This window comes from Malaclemys terrapin, chromosome 9 (assembly GCF_027887155.1).
Source record: "Malaclemys terrapin pileata isolate rMalTer1 chromosome 9, rMalTer1.hap1, whole genome shotgun sequence".
In the NCBI taxonomy this organism is placed as follows: Eukaryota; Metazoa; Chordata; order Testudines; family Emydidae; genus Malaclemys; species Malaclemys terrapin.
In genome coordinates, this window is record NC_071513.1 from 39177482 (window position 1) to 39203183 (window position 25702).

A 25702-nucleotide genomic window follows, 5' to 3' on the forward strand; every position below is an offset into this window, starting at 1 on the left:
CCCAGGGGATGCCTTACTGCTAAATGATGAACTAGCAATTGGCTGAGCCCTCAAGGGTTAACTCCACACTCTACAAGGCAACAGGAATGGAGGGAGGGGAGAGAGCATTGGAGACAGAGACAGAGACACACACCAAATGTAAGAGAGAGAGATGCGCATTTCCCCTTTAAGTATGCTGACCCCACTCTTAAGTATACTGCCTTGTTAATTAGATCAGCTTGCTGAGACCACAGCTGCTGCCAGCAAGCTCCCTCCATCCTGAGCCCTGTTGTGCGTCCCCCATGCTCTATGGAGGATGGGGTAAGCGGGGTGCAGGAGCAGGGGGACACCCTAACAGGCACCCTCTTCCTTTCCTCTCCTCCCCCCGTACAGCAAGCAGGAGTCTCAGGGAGCAGCTCCAAGGCAGACGGCAGGAGCAGCACATGGCAGTGGGGGGAGAGACAGCTGAACTGCCAGCAATTGATAGCCTGCTGGGCAGCTGCTGTACAGGGAACTTAGAGTAGCAGGGAGCCGATAGGGGGGCTGCTGGTCCACCCTGGTTCCAAGCCCCCCACCAGCTAGCTGCAACAGGCTGCTCTTCCTGCAAGCAGTGGACAAAGCAGGTGGCTGCCAAACGACATTAGAAGGGAGCATTGCGCAACTTTAAATGAGCATGTTCCCCAATTGATCAGCAACGTAACAACGAAACATTAACCGGGACAACTTTAAGTGAGGAGCTACTGTGTTTGTAATCGCTTGACAGCCCTATTTTTAACCAATACCTCTCTTTCAAGTGGTGCTTTACAGTGCTGCTAAATCACTAAGTTCTACCTATGCACAATGAGACTTGTCCAAAGCAGAATTGGTGTGCCTGCTAGCAATGGAGGGGCAGGCAGTACATTTCAAGTAGCTTTTGGATTCTCCCAACTCCCCCCATAATATTTTTCATGTGAATCAGTGTCTTGTGCACTAAAGAAAGGTTCTTAATGTCACTACTTGACAGTCATGCAACTTACCTGTACCCTCATCTCTTTCCAAAGAAACCTGTGAAACAAAATCTTAAAAGGGGCTAGTGAACAATTTCAAATTCACGGTTATTTTAATCCCATTAATGTCATTACATATCTGAGTGGTATTTAAGACAGAACAGGTGCTCAAGATACGATGATGGGAACTGTATAAGTAGAACAGAAACTGCATTTAGCACCGAGAACTTAACTAGCTGAGCTACCATGTTTACTGAATTGGCTAAGATCAGATGTATCTGATATGAAACTAATGCATCCTCTAGCAAAGGTACCTGGGCTCTAATATTTCTTCCACACAAGTGGTATATTGCTACTACAAAGGAACTGAAAGTTCTTCTGTCCTTCACCAACCTATGGATGCTCAAGCTCTCAATAACAGAACATACAGAGGCTCAATAGCGCCATACGTGTTTTAAAAGCATTTACAAATTACAAAAAAAAGTCTGTCATTTTTTTTTAAACAAAAGTTTAATTCCTTCATTGAGGTTTTAGTTTAAACACAAATGCTGCTGAAAATCCTCACACTGCTTTGATGTCCTTGCTCTTGGCTTTTGATCACAATGTATTGGCAGTGAACCAGCAGGAGCTTTGAAGTAGGAGGCAGAAGTCCTGGATGGACCCCTCAGTTGAGCTCAATGCAGGAAGCAAAGCAAAGAAGCAAACATACACACTTTCTAGACAAACACCAACTTCTCATACACCACCCCCCCCCTTACAGTGTAGGGTTTTAAGTTACTGCAAGACAAAAATTCTAGGGAGGGAGAGGGGGAAATCTTACTTAAAAAAAAGGCACAATACCTAACAACTAAAAGAACCACTCCAAATCTAGACAGCCAGCTTTTTCCAGCTACACTTATCTCCCACCTGATACTGGCTGTAGATACAAGTGACTCCAAATAACTCCCTTCCCTATCTCCAAAGTTAGACAAGACTGTTTATAAAAGCAAAATGCATACAAGAACCAGCTTGGTTTGCTACCTCGTAAGAGTCCAGGAAAGACTGGTTTAACCGCTTATTGTGGGATGGTGCAACTACCATGCATTCAAGTTTTGGATGATGCCTATTCTACAGGCAGGAGCATTGGAGACAGCTCTAGGCTTGATTGTTTCTTCTCTTCCTACTTTAGGAAAGAAACTGCCTGGAGTTAAGTGTGACATTGAGAAAACGTCAATAAAAGCTGCAGAGGGAACAAGTCTCGCCTGACCTACTATCACTGAGCACCTTACATGAAGAACAGCTGGCTGACTCAGCCATCCTTAGCACTTCCTAAGGCCTCCAAAGTCCTGCAGCCTACCTCTTCCTCCATTAACATTCCCAAGATTCCTTGAGGAGGGAAGAGGATTTTGTAGAGATGGCCGATTCTGGTATTGCCATGGCAAAGAGTAAAGGTGGGGTGCAAATACTGCAACCAGAACAAAATACATCAGAAACTTCATGAGAGAAGGGGCTAAAATGCACAGAAATAAAACTTCTAATAGGAAGTAACATATCAGCCCATTTGATCTACCCCGCAGATACATGTCCAAGGAACATACAGGTCAGGGAGGCTAGACTCACTAATGGACTGGCAAAGGAGGGGAAAACTAGAGGGCAACAAGTTTCTTCAGTAGAACAATCTGAATTCAGGAGTTTAACACAGTACACTCCAGGCAGCAGGTGACAGATCCTTGATCTCCTTCCGGAAGAGGAAACTGCTGTCCCACCCTGTAGCGCCTCACTTCTTGTCAGAAACTTGGTCAACATACAAGACTTCCTTATACCACCTTGTTAAGGGCTTCTGTCAGGTACAAAATAAGTGATGTGGGTCAGCAATCCCTTGGACTCTTGCTGTAGTTTCAGGCCAGCATGTCCTTAGGAGTTCTACTTCCCATACAAAAAAATCCAGGCGTGCATGCAAAGTAGTCTAACCTCCCCATAGGCAAAACTTCCCCTCCAAAAAAAGGTTGTGGCAATTGGCCATGTCAATTCTGCTCTCCAGGGATCTGCAGTGCTGACTCAATACTACTGGAAGCTTAAACTATTGAGGAAATCACAGTGGGATGCTACTGGCAGGAGCCTGAGCATTACAGATGTGTGCTCTCCACCCCACCCCCTCCCAGAACTGAGCCTGATGTGTGCAGAGGAGGAGCTGTGGAGAGCTGCACTGGAACAAGCAGAGTCTTCTAATGAACTTTATAATTAGCTGAACAACTTTTGGTTTTAAAAAAAGCCACACAAGCAGCATCCAGCATCCGTTATAAGGGGACATGGCTGAATAGGTAGGAGACAGATTCCCCATTATGAGTCCTCCTGATGGCCTCTGCAAGGATCATTGAGATGTCAATAACCTGTAGGGGGAAAAAAAGTATCAGTTACCTGGTGGAAGACACTGCAAGGCCTTAGCGTGGCTGGGAAGCCATGAGGAATCTTCAAGGCACAAGCCCCACCATTACAAAGATAACCATAAGCAGATCTGTAGCAGACTGTCAGATACAGGGAGAACAACAAAATCTCTAAACAAGCAGGCATGACAGGATACCACATTTCATATCACTCTGAACGTACTGCTGCAAATTGTTCCATTCTGCCTTTTCTAAGAGTGGGATAGGAATTGCCAGATGGAATCAGACTTGAGGTCCATTTAGACTAGTGTCCTATCTGACAGCGGCAGTACCAGATGCTTCAGAGTAAGGTCTAAGAACCCTGCCATAGGAAGATGTGGGGTAATCTAGATCTCATCCTGCTGTCCAATAGTTAGAGATTGACTTAAACCCTGAAGAATGAGGCTTAAAATATGTTAGCATTTATTATGACAACTCCAGATACTCAAATTTCTTGACCTCAACTTCATGTGGCAATGAATTCCACAGTTTAGGGCTAGTTTATACTTGGAAATTTACCAAAATAGTTACTCCAGAATAACTCCGCGTCTGGATGCTCTCATTCCAGATTAAGTCTACATGGGGGCTTATACTGAAATAACTATCCTGGCATAACTATGCTGGATAGCTATTTTGGTAAATGTTCCACCACAGGCCACCTAGAAAATGTTAAATTAAGCAACTGAACATTCAGACTGCCCCACTGACAGTGATTTGAAAGTGAGACAGGAGCTAAATAGATTTTTAAAATTCTAAGGAGCTTTTGAAAATGCCTTAAGCTTGCTTGTCAATATAATCGCAGTGCAGTGGTGTTTGCTAGTGTTCACAGCAGGGCAAAGAGTTAGAAGTACTGACCTCTGCCACAAACTTATCATATAAGCTTGGGGCAAAAACAATGCCTCAATTCCTCGTCAATAAAAAGGAGTTAATACCCACCACACTGGGGCACTGGATAGAACGGTTACTTACCTTCTGTAACTGTTGTTCTTCGAGATGTGTTGTTCACGTCCATTACACATTAGGTGTACGTGCGCCGTGTGCACGGACGTCGGAAACTTTTTCCCTTAGCGGCTCCCTTAGCCCTCCCGTCGGGCCGGCAGGGCCCCCTCCCTCCCGCCAGAGCAGCGCCCCGCTCCAGGGTACATATATCCCTGCCGACCCGACCCCTCCGGTTCCTTCTTGCTGGAGACTCCGACAGAGGGGAAGGAGGGTGGGAAGTGTAATGGACGTGAACAACACATCTCGAAGAACAACAGTTACAGAAGGTAAGTAACCGTTCTTTCTTCGAGTGATTGTTCACGTCCATTACACATTAGGTGATTCCCAAGCTTACCATTGGAGGTGGGTAGGAGTCAAGGTACAACTGACTGTAGCATAGCCCGTCCAACCATCGCATCCTCTCTGGTCTGATGGTGGATCGCATAGTGGGCTGTGAACGTATGCACGGACGACCAAGTGGCCGCTTTACAGATCTCCTGGATAGGGACCTGCGCCAAGAAGGCTGTTGAGGACGCTTGGGCCCTAGTCGAGTGGGCCCGGATCTCTGGGGCCGGAACATTGGCGAGCTCATAACATGTGCGTATACAATGCACAATCCACGCCGACAAGCGCGGTGTCGAGATAGGCAAGCCTTTCATACGTTCCTCAATGGCAATGAACAGCTGAGGTGTTTTGCGGAACGACCTGGTCCGTTCCAGGTAGAACGCCAATGCCCTTCGGACATCCAGGGTATGTAGGCTGCGGTGGTGAGGGTCCGTATGGGGTTTTGGGAAAAACACCGGGAGGCAAATGTCCTGTCCCATGTGAAACTGCGATACCACTTTCGGGAGGAATTTGGGGTGCGGCCTCAGTTGCACCTTATCCTTATGAAAAACTGTATAAGGGGGTTCTGAAGTGAGGGCCCTCAATTCCGATACCCTCCTGGCCGATGTGATGGCCACGAGAAACGCCACGTTCCACGAGAGGTGCATGAGGGAGCAAGTGGCTAGGGGTTCAAAGGGGGGTCCCATGAGCTTAGTTAGGACTAGGTTCAGACTCCACGCAGGGACAGGCGGGCGCGAGTAGGGAAACACCGTCTCCAGCCCCTTGAGGAATCAGGCCACTGTGGGGTTGGAGAACACTGACACTCCCAACTCTCCCGGATGGAAAGCCGAAATGGCGGCTAAATGCACTCTAATCGAGGCGGGCGCAAGCCCCTGATGCTTGAGGTGCAGTAAGTAGTCCAGGATCGACGGAACTGAGGCCTGTAAAGGCTGTATGTGCTGAGGCTCGCACCAGTGGGAGAACCTTTTCCATTTGGCCAGGTAGGTCGCTCTTGTGGAGGGCTTCCTACTACTAAGGAGGATTTGTTGAACCTGGTGAGAGCACCTGTGTTCCGCATCGTTCAGCCAGAGAGATACCACGCCATGAGATGTAGCGATGATAGGTTCGGGTGGAGCAGGCGACCCTTGTCTTGTGTGACTAGGTCGCGATGGAGGGGGAGGGTGATCGGGTCGGCTATGGACAATTCCAGCAAGGTCATGAACCAATGCTGGCGTGGCCAGGCCGGGGCGATGAGTATAATTGTCGCCCTGTCCCTGCGGGTCTTGAGGAGGACCTTGTGTATGAGCAGGAACGGAGGGAAGGCATACCTCAGGCTCCCTCCCCACGGAATCGTGAAGGCATCTGCCAATGATCCCGGGCTGAGGTTCTGAAATGAGCAGAACTGAAGGCATTGACTGTTGTCCTTGGTGGCGAAAAGATCCACCCGGGGAAAGCCCCACCTCCGGAAGATTGAATGCAGGACGTCTCGCCTCAACGCCCATTTGTGCATTCGGTAGGATCGGCTGAGGCGGTCCGCTAAGCCGTTTTGGATCCCCGGGAGATACGTTGCAATGAGGTGAATCGCAAAAGTCCCATAATTGGAGTGCCTCGTGACAGAGGGGAGAGGATCCGGACCCGCCCTGCTTGTTTATATAGAACATGGCGGTAGTGTTGTCCGCCAGGACTGCCACGCTGTGACCTTCTATGGTGGTGTGGAAGGTCTGACAGGCAAGGCAAACCGCTCTTAGCTCCTTTAGATTGATGTGAAGCAGCTTGTCTTCTCTGGACCACAACCCTTGGGTCCGCAGTTCCCCCAGATGCGCCCCCCAACCCAGGTCCGATGCATCTGTTACTAACGTCAGAGTGGGCTGTGGGGCAGCGAAGGGGATCCCTTCGCAGACCTGCTGTTGATCGAGCCACCAGCGGAGCGAGCCCAACACCCGATCCGGGATCGTCACCACTAGATCCAAGGGGTCTCTGTTGGGGCGGTACGTTTGGGCAAACCACAACTGCAAAGGCCGGAGCCTTAGGCGGGCATGTCTGACTACATGTGTGCAGGCTGCCATGTGTCCCAGGAGCTGCATGCAACACCTTGCCGTTGTTGTGGGGAATTTTTGGACTGAGCTTACGGCCCTCTGAATTGTCAGGAATCGAGATTCTGGGAGGCTTGCCCGCGCGGTCACCGAGTCCAGGACTGCACCTATGAAGTCCAGTCTCTGTGTGGGAACTAACGTGGACTTGGGCACGTTGACCAGGAGGCCGAGCCTGTCGAACATCTGCAAGGCCAGCGTCACGCGAGATCGGACCTCGGCCTCCGACCTGCCCGCGAGGAGCTAGTCGTCCAAGTATGGGAACACGCGCATCCTTCTCTTCCGAAGGAAGGCTGCTACCACGGACATGCATTTCGTGAATACTCGTGGTGCTGATGCCAGGCCAAAAGGCAGGACCGCAAATTGGAAATGGCGCTGGTTGATGGTGAAGCGCAGGAACCGCCTGTGGGCCAGATTGATGGCGATGTGAAAGTAGGCATCTTTCATATCGAGGGCAGCGTACCAATCCCCCGGATCCAGGGATGGGATAATAGTTCCAAGGGAGACCATACGGAAGCGCGTTCTGACCAGAAACTTGTTTAGGTCGCGCGGGTCCAAGATAGGACGGAGGCCCCCTTTTGCCTTGGGAATCAGGAAGTATCTGGAGTAGAATCCTTTTCCCCTTAGGTCCGGTGGGACCTCTTCCACTGCTCCTACTGCGAGAAGGGTCTGTACCTCCTGCATGAAAAGTTGCTCGTGAGAGGGGTCCCTGAAGAGGGACGGGGAAGGGGGATGGCAGGGAGGGGGCGAGGAAAACTGGAGGGTATAGCCCGCCTTCACTGTGCGCAGGACCCAGCGGTCCGATGTTATGCGCAACCATGCCCGGTAGAAATGGGACAGGCGGTCCTTGAAACTTGGAGGAGGATCCGGTATGGAATGTGGTACGCTGTCCTCGAGCGTAGCTTCAAAAGCCTGGTTTGTTCCCTGGCTGCGGCTTGCCCTGGCCGTGACCTTGGCCCTGGTTAGGCGTATTGTTGCGTCTCCGCCTGTTATCCCTGCCACGACGGCGGTACGGTTCGTGCCGAGGGCGAGGGTGGTACTGCCTCTGTGGTGGCTGAGGTTTAAAGGGCTTGCGCTGTGTCACCGGGGTATGCATACCTAATGACTTTAGGGTTGCTCGCGAGTCCTTAAGGCCATGTAGCCTGGCGTCCGTTTGGTCGGAGAACAAGCCCGAACCTTCAAACGGGAGGTCCTGCAGAGTGGTCTGCACCTCTGGCGGAAGGCCTGAAGCCTGTAACCATGCCGAACGCCTCATCACTACCCCTGACGCGATTGTTCTAGCCGCTGCGTCGGCTGAGTCGAGGGAGGCCTGCAATGAGGTCTTGGCCACCGCCATCCCCTCGTCCACCAGGGCCGTGAACTCAGGATGTGCGTCCGGTGGTAGGAAGTCCTTAAACTTGGAGACTGATGCCCAAGAATTAAAATTGTGCCTATTTAGAATCGCCTGCTGATTAGCGATCCTCAGCTGAAGGCCCCCAGATGAATAGACTTTCCTTCCGAACAAGTCTAATCGTTTTGCCTCCTTGCCCTTGGGCGCAGGGGCTTGCTGGCCATGACGCTCTCGCTCGTTGACCACCGAGACCACCAGCGAACAAGGAGACGGGTGCAAAAAGAGGAAGTCAAACCCTCTAGATGGGGCAATGTATTTCCTCTCCACACCTCTTGCAGTTGGTGCACTGGAGGCCGGCGTTTGCCACACCATCTTATAGTTGGACTGGACTGTCCGTATAATCGGGAGAGCGACTCTGGAGGGCCCCTCCGGGCTCAGGATATCGACCATGGGGTCCTCCTGTTCTACAGTCTCCTCCGCTTGCAAACCCAGATTGAGGGCTACCCGGCAAAGCAGGTCTTGGTGCGCCCGATGATCAATCGGGGGAGGGCCAGACACCGTCGTGCCCGCTACTGCCTCGTCCGGCGAGGAGGAAGAGGTCGGGGCCTTCTGCTCATCCTCATCTTCCTGCAACCCGGCATCGACTGGTTGCTCCTCTGGGGCCTGACCCACGGTGTGGGACTGGGACGATACTGTGCTCGGTGCCGAGTCCACTCCCTCCTGCTCCTGCGGTCTAGAGACCGTTGCCTCCTTATGAGATGGCGGGTGGTACCGCGGAGAGTGGGATCAGTACCCTGATGGCCCGGATCTCAAGGTCCTAGATGGGGGCCCTTGCTGGTGGTAGGCCCAGGGTGTCCAGAACGGCCATTGGCTCGGTTGGCCCCACTGGGGATGGCCACAGGCTTCGTAGTCCCTGCTAGCCTGCGCCCTATGGGCATACCCGCCATACCGGCCCGAGTCAGTCTCCGACACCACGGACAGTGATTTGGAAGGCCACGGTGGAGCCATAGAACGGTGCCGGTCCGGGTTTGGGGAGCAGCGCCTCCGCGACCAGGACCTGGAGCAGCGTCTCGCCGACCTGGACCTGGATCAGTACCGGTGATCACGGGACCGGGAACGACTACGGCTGGTCGGTCTCGGGGAACGTACCGCCGACACATCCCGGTGCCGACTCGTGCTTGGCTGCTGAGTCGGTGTCGACCGCTTGCTGAAGCCCGACTGCTGCGGCGCTTTCTGCGCCAAGGCGGAGGGCGACCGGGACCGGTGCCTTGAACGGTGCCAAGATGGCAACCGTGATGGGTGCACCATCGCCGGCTTGCCTCTGTGTGGCAGCTTCGGCGGAGCGTCCTCAGTTCGTGGAGGGGCCTCAACGGACAATGCAATGAGGTCCTTTGCTGCCTCAAATGTGTCCGGAGTGGAGGGCTGTTCCAAGAGCTCCTCCAGCCCTTCATCCTCACTCGACACGCCTATCCCGGGGCTCGACGGGCCTTTCGGCGCCGGAGCCACTACCGGGGTCTGTGCCAGGGCCGTGCTGGCCTTAGGCGCACTCGAGGTCTTCACCGGCGCCGCCCTCTTATGCGGGGAGCGTCCTCGGGCCTTGGGTTGGCCCTTCGATTTTGCAGGCGAAGACGACCGGTGTCGTACATGCCCCCGTTGGGTCGGTGCCGTGGGGTTCAAGTGACCCGCCGGCGCCGGGGCGCTCCGCACTGAGGCAGACAGTGCCGCCGAAGTGGAGGGCTGCAACGCTGTCTCCATGAGCAGCTGCTTGAGGCGAAAGTCTCTTTCTTTTTTAGTTCTGGGCTTAAAGGCCTTGCAGATCTTGCAGCGCTCTTTCTGGTGAGCTTCCCCCAGGCAGCAGAGACACGAGTTGTGGGGGTCGCTCAATGGCATAGGCTTGCGGCACGTGGCACAAGCCTTGGGTGTGCGGCATGCCCTGCCGTCCAGGGCCGGTGCCGGGGTTGACCAGCAACCACAGCAGGAACTTTAAGTACCTAATGAGCTGTTAACTACTAAGCTCAACACTACTACTAATTAACTGATAACTGTTTGCTAAATAACACTAATGACTATGCTAAGGGACACTCTCAGACGAGACAGTTGTTCCAACGCCGCCACGGATGGTAAGAAGGAACTGGAGGGGTCGGGTCGGCAGGGATATATATACCCTGGAGCAGGGCGCCGCTCTGGCGGGAGGGAGGGGGCCCTGCCGGCCCGACGGGAGCCGCTAAGGGAAAAAGTTTCTGACGTCCGTGCATGCGGCGCGCGTACACCTAATGTGTAATGGACGTGAACAATCACTCGAAGAAGAATAATTGGTTGGTGTCTGCATTCTCCAGAACCTTTTACTATCTGTGTAATCCTCAAAGCACTTTGTCTTTGCTTCATGGGCCTGTTGTGGGTCACCCCGACTACTCCTACTGCGTATCAGTAAGACATGCTGCAGGGTACACAATACAATACATTTGCCAGCATTCTATTCCATCTGTTTTAATTAATGTTTGTAAATGCTTTGATCATTAAATTCTGTAAATGCTAAGAAACGATAAAAGAGACCCAAGAGGAGAAAAAAAATGGGTGTGCACCCTTTTCCATCTGAAAGGCTTTTCAAGACTTTTCCTTTTCAAGTACCAGGAATAGAAAGTCCCATCATCCCTGTTTTGCCGGGTGTCTCCTTTGCAGGATGCACACAAGTGGATCAGGAATTCTGTGCTTAAAGGAAGGGGCAAGGCAGGGTGTTAGAATCTTTAAGATCCTCTCTTCCAACTGGTTTATGGCCTACCTAAAAATTAGATTCCCCTCAATCTGTTTTCACTTGCTTTGTATCTCATGCCACAAACCTAGTAACTTCTCTGATTTCAGGAGAAACAGGTTAGGCAAGATCTGTTTCTAAAACAGAAAGCAGAAAAGCTTTTCAAATGACCTTTCAGGCTTCTCTATGTTCTAGAGAAGGGAAAAATGAATTTGGCCCTTTGGCTTTGCAGATCACTTTTAAGAGGACTGACAATTTGCACCAAATACTTCTTCCCAAACAGGAAAGCAAGCAGACAACCTACGCTACCATCTACTCCCTAACCCCCTCAAGCTCAAAAGCAAAGTAGCTCCTCACCTGGATTTTGGAGCAGTGCTTCATCTTGTCCTCCTGCGGTATTGTGTTTGTGACTACAACTGCCTCGAAGCAGGCATTGTTTATCCGGGAAATGGCTGGCCCGGAAAAAATCCCATGAGTTAGGATGGCATAAACTTTGGTGGCTCCAGCTGATACAAGCCTAGAAGGTAACAAATATGACAGGGTCAAAAGGCAAGTTTTGTAAGGTGAGCAGTGGGAGAAGAATGGGGGTTGGGTCCCCACAATATATGGGAAGGGGCTATTACTTGATGTTTCCCATACAGTTAATGATTTGGTTGGAGGGTGCAGTCTCAGATAAAGGGAGATGCCAAGCTGGGGCATTAGGTGACCCACATAGGTTGAAGCAGTTTTACGAAACAAGTATATCCCAAGGTGCTTTTACGTAAGCAACCTGCGTATTTGAAGAACTTGGTCTTCAGACTTGGGCTTTAAGACCAGATCTACAGCCTTGGTAAGAAGTACTTCTACATGCAGTATTTAGACTGCCAGTGGCATGGCAAACACAAAAGGTACCTGTGCAGAACATGAGGCTCTTGTACAGATCTGCTTCTTTACAACCTATAAAATTGATTTGGAAGGTTTTTAAGATTTTTGCCAGGATTTTTACATTAGAAATTCAGGGTCTAGAGTGACTGCAGAACTAATGAAATGACAGTCAGAAGACAGAAGCCTTTTTTACACAAATTTGTGCCATTAAAGGTGCCTTTTTAAACCAGTGCAAATCTGTATGTAACCCTGAAAACTGGGCTAGCGAGGAGAGAGTTGTACTCACTGTTTACTAACACTTATTTGACTCACAGTCCAAGACCCCAAACCCATCATCATCAGGCACAACTCCATTACAAGTTAATAGTTATTTGCAATGTAGCGATATAGGCAAGAACAAGTTTATATCATGTGCAGTTTACACCTAACCTCCTCACTCACTTGTCCGCTGCATGGCAGATGGTGCCACAGGTGTCTGCCATGTCATCTACCAGAATGGCCACTCTGTCCTTCACATCACCCACCAGCACCATGCGATCCACCTCATTAGCCTTCTTTCGCTCCTTGTGAATGAGGGCAAAGTCCACATTCAGCCGATCTGCAATGGACGTCACTCTGTGGAAAGAGCGCGCGAGGTTTCAAGATTGTGCTTATGCTCCTCATGGAGGAAGCTTTGGCAGGAGAAGGGAAAAACTGCTCCAAGACTACATAAATTGAGACTGAATGGACAGCAAATGGTCACAGCTTCCATTATATTGCTGTTCTTGACAAATCCAGAGAAGATGTCCCCTCTGCCTCCTATTTTGAATATATATTTGCTTTTAAACCTGTATGAAGGTGGAGCTACTTTCAAGATCAATTACCCTGAAGCCTCTGATCTGCTGTCCCCCAGCTGCAGCAGCTAGATTAAGGTGATGGAGTCTTCAGGAATGCTTTGATTTTGATCAGTGCAAATTAAAAATTTGCATTTTTTGGGTCTGTCAAGAGCTTATTTAAATAGTGTGTTTTGCTGATAAACCTCTAAAGTTTCAGCACCCAAGGGGAATCACTTTCAGTTTATTTCCCAAAAGAGCTTTTTATGTTATTTAAAGAAAGTGAATCTATTTGATGACCATACTGGCCCCATCCACACTAGATTTTTTTCCCTACACGTTTCCAGTTGCTAACAGGCATAATTTCACTAGTGGTAGCAAAAGTGGGAAATTAAAAGGAAAAAGCTAGCATAGAGATACCCAGTATGTAGCTAATTTGCTGCCCTGTAGAAAAAAAACCAAAAACAAGACCAACCAATAAAAGCAGAAGATATAACAGAGAAGACATGGAATCTCTCCTCAGTACTTGGTGCTTAACAACAAGGATTTCAAGGTCATCTCACTGCAACTGACTGCTGAAGATTTAATTCCCCTTCCGATTGTTTGCACATCAAACAGTTGTGAAGTGGTTAATTCTGCATGGCATAAAGTTACCTGGAGTTCTGCACAGGAGCATGGTCAAGCACATGGTTACTAGGACATATATTCTTGAAGTCACACCTGAAATGTCACTATTTCTCTCCAAATACCAAGAGCTACCACACTCCAGGTTATGAATCCACAAATAAATGTAGGCCAAAGTCTAATTAATGAGAAAGCATACTAGCAGCTACAACAACCCTCCAACCACTAAATTCATAACTGCTCCCGTCTACTGGGGGAGGAGCTTAAAAAAAAAAAGACAACTGGAAAGAGAGGAGAAAGGAATGAAAAGAGAACACCAGGTAACTTTAGGTCAGAAAGTAACAGCTAATTGTTTGATTGCCTTTTGAAAACAGTTGTACATTTCTAAATGACATTCAGGCTTTTTCTTCACCGTAAAAGGATTTATAACAAAACACAATATTTATCTTGTTGTAGAATCCTATGTGAAAACAAGGCAGTTATAGTGTTCACCATGAGATAGCTAGGCAAGATCAGCACTATACACTATCCCACCCCCACCACACCTGTGACTGACCTCGTTTGGTTTACCTGGCAGTAAAACTGAACTGCCTTATTTCCACTATGTTTTTATAACAGGATAGCTGAACTCCATTAGTTATCCCACTGTAAAAATAAAGCTTATGCCCAAATAAATCTGTTAGTCTTTAAGGTGCCACCGAACTCCTCGGTCTTGTCAGTGAAGACAGTCTCAGTGTTAGTTTTATGTTAAATATAGCCAGTTCTCTCTGGACATTGCAAGTGGACGCCAGTCATTACTCAGGGTTATGTAACAATAGAGCACTTAAGGGAGATTAATGAAGTCAACTCTGATTAGACCCAAGGTAACTCAATTATGTAACAGGTTTCAGAGTGGTAGCCGTGTTAGTCTGTATCAGCTAAAAGAACGAGGAGTCCTTGTGGCACCTTCAAGACTAAAATTTATTTGGGCATAAGCTTTCGTGGGCCAAAACCCACTTCATCGGATGCATGCAGTGGAAAATACAGTAGGAAGATTTTTTATATATATATATATTTTATATATATATATAAAAAATCTTCCTACTGTATTTTCACACACACACACACACACACACACACACCCCCCATGAAAAAATGGGTATTGCCATACCAACTCTAATGAGACTAATCAATTAAGGTGGGCTATTATCAGCAGGAGAAAAAAAACTTTTGTAGTGATAATCAGGATGGCCCATTTCAAACAGCTGACAAGAAGGTGTGAGTAACGGCTACTTGTTCTTTTTTCAATTATGTAATTTAGTTCTAGCCATCAAGGCATTTATAATGTGCCTATCACTACGCTATCTAGGCATCTCAATGTAAAAGCTTTACACTTTAAGTAAACCAATTTCTAACTCAAGCAAATGTTTGCAGAAGGGGCTATGGGCAACCTGGAGCCCACGACTTCTACATCTGCCCAATGAATCAGTTTCACTCCCCTTTCCTCCAGAAGGTCAAGTTGCAGACCCTGTAGTCCCCCAAACCCAGGCTCCCTGCTGAGAACTTCAGTTACCCAAACTATCCTCTGGTTACTACTGATCCTGGCAGCATGAAACATTGTGACCAGGTTCTAACAAGGATTTACTTATTGCTCAGATAAATGTGCCTGGGATACATAAGGATTGGTGATAAGTGTTTCTGCACTTGAAAAATTCCCAGAGACCTGGAGCCCACTCCTCATTATATGGGGAGTTATGACCACCCTCCCTTTATGGCTAGATGGGAAGGACACCAAAAGCTTTGTAACATGGGATCATAGTATGGAAAAGATTGAGACCCACTGGTTTATATTCTAGAAGAATGACAGATGCCACAGCTAGTGTGTCACTAAACATAATTATATTTATATTATACATAGATTAGGTGTCTGAAATCTGTTGTGGCCAATTGGCCTTTAGTGTCACTTAGTCAGATCAGACTTGTGTGTCACATGCCTCGTGGACACAGCAGGGTTTGTTTTAAACAGATTAAATGAATTTTCTAATTTAAGTTTAGGGCTTCCATCTTCTTCAAACTGGAGTCTGGTTTGCAACCATTTCTGTATCTGCTGAATATCAACCCCTCACATCAATATACTAGGCAGTCGGCTTTCCCTGGAAAACGCTATCTCAAGCCTTGCCCGCATGTGGAGTTGCACCAATTTAACTAAAGGCATGATCTTAAACTGATGTAGTTAAATCTGTGCAAACCCCTGTTGACTCTTAAGTCATAGCTACACTAGCAAGCTTACAGTGGCACAGCTGCACTACTCTAAGATAGCTCGCATATCTGCTTTTTGCTGATGGGAGAGATCTCTCCGGTCAACATAATAAAACCACCTAAACGAGTGGTGGTAGCTATGTCAGTGAGAGAGCATCTCCCACCGACACTGCGCTGTGCACATGAGCACTTACGCCAGTAAAATTTATGTGGCTCGCGGGGGTGTGTGTGTGTGTGTGTGTGTGTGTCTGTGTGTCTTTTTCACATCCCTGAGCAACATACGTTTTGCTGACGAAGGTGGAAGCGTATACATGGCCTTAATTTAAGAAGCTTGTATGTCAGTTAAACTTAAACAGAATCCTAATGGACTTAGATCAGTGTTTCTCAACTAGGGGGTCATGGCACAGGTTTGGGGAGGAGGGAAGGTGACAAGTGCAGGGCTGGCATTAAGATGTGGCAAGAAGAACAATTGCACAGGGCCCCGTGAACCTAAATTACATGCATGAGCCCTGCTGCACAGGGCCGAAGCATGTAATTTAGGAATTGCCCTGCTTGCCAGCCCCTAATGCCCAGCATTGAGTATTATTTATAATTTACTTAATGGTATTTAAGGTGGGGGGGGGGGGTTTCCATTTTTTAAGTCCAAAGAGGGCTGCCAGCACAAAAAGGTTGAGAAACACTGTCTTAGATGAAATCAAAGTAAGCTTAGTTTAAACTGAGTCTGTGCCCACAGTGGTTCTCATGATTTAACTAAATCTGTTAGCTAAACTTGTGCAAATTTTCATGTTTATATAAGGCGCCCAACAGAAATTACCTTTGTCTAATCAGTTGGGGTATGGTGCGGATAGCCCATAACCTCCAGATTGTCAGACTCCGTGCAACCTTTAGCCTGTGGGCACATGCCACCCCATCTGCCAAATGGGGATACTTCCCTCCCTACTTCAAAGACACTGAAGAATGATCAGGGAAGAGGAAAACCTTGGCCACAAGACTTCAGAATGCAATGTGATATTTCTGAAAATCTTGTGCAGAGATTACAGCTAGTTGCTTTGGCATTCCAGATGCTGGCACTAAGAAACAAGCCACATCAGTAGTTTTACATGCAAGAGGTTGGTATACTTTGTGAGTTCTAATTGAAGTGGATGTTCAAAACATCTGGCTGCACTGCAGTAGCGCACTGCTGGGTTTATAATTACTCTCAAACAGTTTGTGGAATGGGATGTTGGCAGTAAGAACTGAGGTTTGGGTATGATTTAGGGAAATATTCCAGAATTAGTTTAAGGACATATCCTCGTTCTATCATTTGTAGTTGCTGTGGAAAACATTACAAAGCGAAGAGATCACATTTTCAAAGAGTTGCACTAATGAGCACAGTATCTCAATCTGCTACTATATTATCATGTAGCAGATGTTTTGAAGTTCCTGCCTGAAAACAAAGCTGCACTTACTTTTCCAATCCCTCCCTTTCTAAAAAATCATGCATGGGCAATTCCACTTTTACATGGAATATGCAACAACTTTACAGTTTAAGGAACAAGCATGAACTATGAAGTGTCTAAGCAATGGTAATTCTAGGAATCCACTCCAAGTAATTTCAGCAACCTATTTCAAGATTTGCCTTCTGTAAATTCTCTAGGATAACATATCAGGCTACTCCAAGCCAACTGCCAAAAGGGGAATGTTGACTGTGATTTTGGGGAAGCAGGTTTGAGTAGCGAATACTTCCAGATCTCAGAAGTTTTACACTGTTACGAAAAAACACAGATTACTAATTAAAATGGTGTGAAGATATACTATTGTCAACTAGTCTCAGTTCTGATGCTTCTAATATCTCACCTCTTTGCTCCACCAGCATCTGGTGAAACAATAGTACAGTTCTTCCACTCTGCAATGTTCTCCTTGATCCACTTCAGTACAGCAGGCTCTGCATACAAGTTATCCACAGGGATATCAAAAAAACCCTATGGTAAGACAAACAGGAGTAGATATACTCTGCATAACTGACAGTCAAATTCCAAAGACAGACCTGGCAAAAAACAATAGAAGCCCTGAAAATAATCAGGCTTCCAGCCACAGCCTTTTCATAGTAGTAGTAAGTATTCAGCTCTCCTTACACTTACATTAATAGATGTGCAGTAATCTTCGGGATACACAGAATACTAATGCAAGAGACCATCTTCCGCCTCTATGGGGAGTTACAGAGGCTAGTGAGCTAATGTTCACAAAAAAACGACCCTCTGTTACTCTTAAATTGTGTTATGCACTTCTGCTGATCAACATGAAAACAGTCCGATGCTGGCAAGGACCTGATGTGGACATTAACTCCATCTATTAGCATAGCAGCTAGTTGCTTGGTTTGTTTTTTAAATTGAGGGTTGGCCTCATGCTCAGGATGCAGCCAACTTCATACTAACTCAGCAGAAGCTTCCAGGGAAACGTCACAGGTTGCCCAAATGCCAAAAGATAGTCAATCCTGGACGGTCAGTGGATGACGACTACATAGATGAATACTTGCCTATTTTGCCATCTCCTACATGCAAGAAATACCAACCCTACCTACTCACTCCCTTTTTGGGCTCATGTTAAGACTCAATACCTGCATAGAGCAAGCTGAAACAGGGAAATATGAGCCACCTGCCCAGGTCTTCAAAGGCAATAGTTACAAGGGTGAATGTATTATTAAAACTAGTGGGTCACACATATCACTGCTTCTATAGACCGAGCTCACTGCACATCCTGGGGGGAGGGCGCTCCTTGCATCTCTATTCTCCTCATGAGTTTTTGGTGTGCCACCCTTCTATCCCACTGTATTTCAGGGACTCCCTGCAATCCCTGTATGCCAGAAACTCTGTGCACCACCTATTCCTGTTCTGCCGCTCCCAAGGACTCTGTTTCTCCTGTACTCCTCCCCATGCCATTGTCCCCCAGCCTGTACCAGGGGGTCTGTGCACCTCCATCTCCACCTTACCCCACCACTAACTCTCTTTTTTGGTTGGGAAAGAAGCATCTAAGGGTATCAACATTTAAACTCTATTGGACAGAGCTGAGATAGGTATTGTTAGGACAGAACATGTAATGGCACCATCAACCATTTCTTTGATCAAACAGACAACAGACCTAGTTGAAGCTGCAGGTTCTGCTAACTCAGACACCAGGGGCTCTGTGTGTTCCTTATTTCCCCCTTCCGGTTTTTCAATTTTCACCTAAATCAACAAAATTCTGACCATCGGTGCCTAAAACATTCCCTGAAATGTTTGCATTTATCAGATGTGGCATTCAAAAGTTATTACATTATAACCAACCCGACATAGAAATACCATCACATTGAGTGTAGGGCCTTGATTTGCTTGGTCAATCAAGAACAACAGCAATCTTATTTACAAGTGACCATGTGTCATGCAACATAAACTAAGGATCTAGTCACTGTGTGCCATTGCCCTACTGGCCTAGACCATCCCACAGGTAAGATCTGTGAGGCGGAAGTATCATCTGCTTGTCTACATCTGAAAAGTGTTATCTTCCCAAGTTTCAGTTCATACCTGAATCTGAGAAGCATGTAGGTCCATGGTGATGATGTGATCTGCACCCGCCACAGACAGCATGTTTGCAACCAACTTGGCAGAAATTGGGGCGCGACTCTAGTACAAGAAAAAGCCATGTTAATTTGGATGACAGCAAATTCACTTGTGGGTTTAAAAGAAATAATACATTTCAGCCTCTCCCTCAGGGGTATAAATCATTGCCTGAAAGTCTGAAAATATACTTCAATTTTACTTAAAACTGCCCAATTCTCACAAACACCCACACTCCATCCAGGGAGGAAAATAGCTTGATAAGTTTCCAAAAGGAATAGACATTTATACGAATCAAGACAGCATCTGCAATTCCACTGATTATGATAAAGGTTGGCAAATGTCAAGATGAAAAAGTGATAGACTATGTTAAAATAATTTCCCCCGCCCTTCTCTTACACATTGCAGTTCTGCACAAATAGGTGAACCAAAGAGTTGCACACCTTCCTCTGAAGCATGGGCTGCTGGCTAGAGACTAGATGGGAATATTCCTTTATGGAACTCCTGTTTGCACTACCTTGTCTTTTTTGTCCTGACGAGCATAAGGAAAGCATGGTATGACTGCAGTGACACGGCTAGCTGATGCGATCTTGCAGGCATTTATCATGATGAGAAGTTCCATCAGGTTGTCATTGATTTCACCACAGCCACTCTGCACAATGTAGACATCCTCTCCACGCACGCTCTCACCTATTTCCACACTAGGTGCAGGAGGAGATAAAAAACAAGTGAAATTAAAAGCACAAAACAAATACAATTTGGTAACAGCAAGCAGCCTGCATCAGCAATTTCCATGCAACTTAGTAACCGATCAACAATACCCAACAGAAAGGCAGTTGCTTATTTGCTCAGTAACAGTACAGTACATTTTGCTTAATAGCAACCCAGATACAGTATTAATAACTTCCAGTTAATTGCAACATTTTGCTGGGAACAAATCCCATCCCTTAATATTTAATATTAATGGCATTCAGATATTGGCAACAGCATGCCACTTAACACTTTTTGGAAGAAAAGCTCCACCTGATGGCACTTTGCAAGGCTGCAGCCAGGGAGGGAAGTGCTGGGACATACCTTCCCTAGCTGCATCCCCACAAACCTGCACTTCTTTCTGGGGCTGCATCCCCACAAACCTGCCTGCAGAGGGACTGCACAGGAGGTAAGTGGCTTAGGGCTGGACTGGGAGGGGAGGCTGCAGACAGGGCAGTAGTAGGGAGTGGAGCTGCAGCCCAATGCTGGAGCTGCATGGTACCTCTCCAAGAGCTCTCCAGGCTGTGGCATGCCAGAGGGCAGCACCCAGAGAAGGAAGTGCTGGGAGGTCCTGTGCAGCCCCATGGGCCCCCAACACCCTGCTCCCCGAAGAAAGCCCCAGTATCCAAGACTGCATTTCCTTTCCCCACAGGCAGGTTTGCAGGGCTGCAATCAGAGAAAGCCATCCCAGCACTTCCTTCCCTGCTGCAGGCCTGCAAACCTGCCTTCTGCTTATTAGCAACAGCTGGACAATGGCAATGTTTTGCTGGCAATCAAAGGTCTGCTAATAGGCAGAATCTATTTTTTTTTTTACATTGCTCATTTTGATTAAATATACCGATTCAGCTGGTAAAGCAAAAACCATACGGCCTCTATTTTAGATCTCTATGTAATATACTTGCACCCCCTGAAGAGGGCTTAAGTTCCTCCAAGTCACACAGGGGAACCATTGAACACAATTTCACTCATACAAGGCTTCTTTTAAAAAAGGAAAAAGTGATGGCACATCAGCAAAGCAAGCCCTGAGCCAGATTTTTAGAAGAGCCCACCGGACAGGAAAACAACATAAGTCTAACATTTAAGAGTGATTTACTGACATTGAACAGAGAACCCTTCAACATCTTGTTCTGAGAAAGTATTCAGGGTTAATTTCTTCATGGATATAATGCACAGTAATCCCTGGTGAAGGGATTCTGAATATACGCCAGAGGTCCTGGTGCCAGCAGCAAATGACTAGACAGCTTTAGAAACATGTACAGAGAGGCCTGCCCCTGGAGCTGGGGGAGGAGATGAGGCAGTGGCTTCTATATCAAATCTGAAGTCTGAGGAAGTGCTGTGTAAGGCCTTATGTAGCAACAGATTGCTCCAAAATGTTTCAGTTGAGAGGACAAGCCAGCAACACTGGAAATCGCTAGAAAGCCCAGAATCCATGGAGGAAGAAATGGGGCAACTTTTCCCTCATCTGTACTACAGTCTGGAGGCAGCTTCACTTTGGACTACAGCCAGAGACATTGGTTATTACTAACGGGCAAGTGGCTGCAAGAGATTATGTGACTCAAGCTGAGGTCAGTTTAATTTTACATGCAGTCTTGTTGTAGACCCAGATTTTCATAAAAGGAATTAACCCGCCCATTCTCTTCCCTCACACATTTCCCAACTTCTTGTCTCCTCTTATATTTGTTGCTGTGGGCTATAAAATCAGGATCAGCTGCTCTTTTGTTAAAGCCCAAGCAGCACTGATTAGGCAGCCAATGTCATCTCTCCAGGTAAACACCCTAGTGACTGATGGGGAGGAAACAGCATCTGTGCTATTCTTGTGCAGTCAGCATTATTTGCTAACATTAAGAACTTGACCAGTCAGCTGGAAGGATAAGAGTGTTTGATACATGGTTGTGAAGTCGGTGTAATGATACAAGCTGTAGTTCAGTGAACAAACACCCGCCTTTGCCAAGTTTTAGCTAAGTCTCCTACCTGTTGGGTTCTCACTTACAGCCCGTAAGCATGCAATGAAAACTTATGTACTGTTTTTCCTGATGTGTGCGCGCTCCATTCTCATATACAGCCTGGAAAACATTTACAAGACTCCTACTTCTGAAGCCCTTACAACAGGATCCTTGCAGGTAACCCTTTACTCTGGTTTGAGTATGTAGTAGATGAGCACATACAGTAATTTTGTGTTCTGTGAATACACATGATCCATGTTCTGTGAAGACATGCCCATTTTATATTGTTCAGAAGTAATGCACTTTTATAACTGCATGTTAGATCCATAGCTCCCTGAACTTACATTTGCTGTTTTTGAAAAAGATTAAGAATGATAAAAAAAAATACAGGATGAAGAACAACAGTAGATTGTAGAGATTTGGAAAAAGTTAGATTCATAGTGCTTGGGAATTCCCAGAATATTTTAGTTATCTACATAGACACTAAACTCAAAAGTTACCTACAGAGACAAGGTGGATGACGCAATATCTTATCGTACCAACTTCTTTTGGTGAAAGACAAGCTTTTGAGCTTACAGTGACCTGAAGAAGAGCTCTGTGTAAGCTTCACAGCTTGTCTCTTTCACCCCTCCTTGTCTTTCTAATATCCTGGAACAACAACACAGCAATCAAAAGTTCACTATCTTGTCTGCAATCAGGGAAAGCAGTTCACAGTTTGCTTCCTGAACTCTCAGTCTGCAGAGGGACTAAAAGCTATAGCATAAGAGAGATGAAAGCCTCAAGCTGCCTTCATGGGCTGCTCAAAGTGATCATAATAAAGCTTTAAATATCAACATTGACCCTTTCAGTGGTAATTGTATCAAGCTTTCAGAAAATGCTCTGCAGTGTGATTGGATGTATCAGCCACACCCTAATGGTCCTTTCATTTGGAAAATCATTCTCTAGCCTAAGTTTCAAGTTTTGAATGTCAATAGTCTAGTGTTTGATAACAAAGATCTTTACTGTACTTAGAAGTAAAAGCCGTATTTATTTAATGCTACTTAGCTGGTGTCTTGGGGCTCCTACAGTGCTGCTTACAGTTTTTCTAGAAGCTTGGCAGAACAGTAGTTATGAGGTAGGACACCATTAAAAAATAAAAACTACTGAACAAATATCTAGTATTCAGATTAGTGCATGGCAAAACAACCCCCAGATAGAGAGAAGGTGAGTGAGGTCATATCTTTTATTGAACCAACTTCTGCTGGTAAGTGTGACCAGCTTTCAAGCTACACAGAGCTCTTCCACAGTTTAGCCATGCCAAGCGGGTACCAGGTTTCAGGTGGGTTTGTACATGGCACAGCTAAGACAAACCACTGCTACCATGACCCATGCCCCTCAACTACACACTGCTATTCATAGTCACATAAGCTCAAGTACATGTACACAGGCAGGGGAATCATATAAGAATGGCCATACAGGGTCAGACCAAAGGCCCATCTAGGCCAGTATCCTATCTCCCGACATTGGCCAATGCCAGGTGCTCCAGAGGGAATGAACAGAACAGGTAATCAAGTGATCCATTCCCTGTCACTTGTACCCAGCTTCTGGTTAACAGAGGCTAGGAATACCATCCCTGCCAATCCTGGCTAATAGCCATTGATGGACTTATCCTCCATGACCTTCTTGAGTTCTTTTTTGAACCTTGTTATAGTCTTGGCCTTCACAACATCTTGTGGCAAGGAGTTCCACACGTCAACTGTGTGTTGTGTGAAAAAATACTTCCTTTTGTTTGTTTTAAACCTGCTGCCTATTGATTTCATTTGGTGACCCCTAGTTCTTGTGTTATGAGGAGTAAATAACACTTCCTTATTTACTTTCTCCACATAGTCATGATTTTATAGAACTCTATCATATCTCTCCTTAGTTGTCTCTTTTCCAAGCTGAAAAGTCCCAGTCTTATTAATCTCTCCTCATACCTTAATCACCATTATTTACCTCTCTCCAGTCTGAAAACTGACCATTTATTCTTACCCTTTTGTTCCTATCTTTTAATCAGTTACCAATCCATGAAAGGACCTTCCCTCTTATCCTATGACAGATTACTGTGCTTAAGAGCCTTTGGTGAGGGACCTTGTCAAAAGCTTTCTGAAAATCTAAGTATACTCTCTCTATTTCTAACACACCCCTCTCGCTTTAAAGGTAAATGTAAGTGTATGTAGTCTATGATCAAATATGCTCCTATAGTACAATATGGCATCAGCCCCTCTGGTTTTTCAGTGGAAGCCACAGGAGGGGCAAGAACAGCAGTGAATAGTGCGGGTCCATTGTCTAACACCTGTACCTCCAGCCAAGAGCTCTCCAATTACACAAGATGCTCCACAATTGTCAAACTTCCACAAATTAAGCCTATTCTTCTGTGGCTTTCTTAGTTAAGACTCAAGAGCGTCCACACACCAAAGTCCTTCAAAAGAGCAACTTGTCAGCGTTTCCACTCTGTGTTCACTTCCCCCTGGGAACTGCTTAGTGCTCAGGGCTTTCCCAAGCAACAGAGTGTTGACCTGAGCCTTGGCCCGCACCAGCCGAGGTACTGGAGCGCTGTAAGCAGACTCAAGCAGAGTGAGCTACAACACTCACACTCCGGGAACAGAAGCCCGAAGAAGGCCAGACACGTTGTTTTGAAGCAGACCATGCAGCCAGCCACGGCGGAGCCTCTTGCTCTCAGCCAGCAGAACAAACGTCCCAAGACTACAGACTCCCCACGTTACCAGGGCATCTTCACCTCCCACAAGGCACTGGGACTCCCACCCCAGCAGCCCAGAAACTTCCGAATATCGCTGGGCCCTCACCCAACCCCCTATCCCCAGCAATAGGAGAGGGGTTGGGGAATGGAGCACCCCTCCCTCGCGCCAGGCCGGACTCCATTTGCCGAAACCGGGAGTCCCCGCAAAGCAATACAATTCCCAGCAGACCCCGCGCGGCGACCTCGCAGCCCTCAGAAGCGGTGTGCGGCGTGGCATGCCGGGAGTTGTAGTCTTCCCCAGGCCCCTCTCACCATGTCTCCTGGTTACTGAACTTCTTGGTCACCACCTTTCCGAGCTCCAGGCCCAGGCGGTCGGCGATTTTCTGGGACAGGTCTTGGTGCGAGCTCCCGCTGAAGATCTTGATATTGGGCATCACGGCGGCTTCCTCCTCCTCCCTCCGCCTCACAGCGGGGCCGGGTTGGGATCCGGGCTCCAGTCGCCGCTCCCCACGGGGGTGCTGACGGGACAGCACAAGAGAGCAACGCGTGTCTACTCCGCCATCTTCCCCTTCCCGCCAGCCGCACCTCCCTTTATAACTTCCCCGGCTACCACCAGCCCCCACCCGTACCCGGCTCTTATTGGTCGGCTGGCGCGAAGGGGCGTAGTTAAAACGACCTTCCAGGGGGCAAATTGGCCAAAGGTAAAAGTGGGTGGGGCTAGAGCACGCGCCGGGATCTGGTGGGAGCTACTCTGCGGGCGGCCTCCCACCCCCTACCTTTCTCGCGCTAAACAACAGCCGAAGCGACACTGCCGGTTGCTAATGGAGTGGCTGAGGGGCGGGGGCGCGTGGCAGCTGAACGGGCGGGGTTAGAGACAAGTCAGCGCCGCCGGCTGCGTAGCGTTGCGGTTTGAGGCGTGTTGGCTCCCTGTGGGGTGGGGGCGTGGATGGGGATTGGTTGAGGGTAGAGCTTGCCTCGCCTGCTATTGGGCAGTGAGGTGGCGGTGGGAGGAGCTTCTCCCCATAGTCCTAAACGGCCGGGATAGGCGCTGGTTAGGCAGTGCCCCTATGTGACGGGGGTGGGCGGTAGGTCATGCCGCCCTCGTGGGGCAGTTTATGGCGTGTGGTGCCCTGCTCGCATCGACCCGCATTCGGGGGCTGGGGAAGGACTAGAGGCCCGCGTGATAGAGGGCGAGAGGCTGATAAATACAAAGGAATACACGTTGGAGCGCTTAACTTTGGCTGCACAGACAGTGGTGGGGTCTGGGTTAGCTGTAGCCAGTCACCCCTCAAGAAAGGGATCTTGGGGCCATCGTTGCTAGGTCGCTGAAAACAGCGTCTCA

The 25702-nt window shown here is 47.6% G+C and overlaps 1 protein-coding gene across 1 annotated transcript; it reads right to left on the bottom strand.

Annotated features, from left to right (window-relative positions):
• Positions 1–25209, bottom strand: PRPS1 (phosphoribosyl pyrophosphate synthetase 1). The gene is made up of 8 exons (XM_054039469.1): positions 25137–25209; positions 24673–24878; positions 19466–19649; positions 18916–19014; positions 17213–17337; positions 12144–12317; positions 11196–11355; positions 1–3334 (listed from the first exon to the last, which is right to left on the bottom strand). Exons 2-8 carry the CDS (start codon positions 24792–24794, stop codon positions 3242–3244), a joined length of 957 nt encoding a protein of 318 aa, XP_053895444.1. The 5' UTR covers positions 24795–24878; positions 25137–25209; the 3' UTR covers positions 1–3241.
• Positions 25210–25702: the final 493 nt, after the last annotated feature.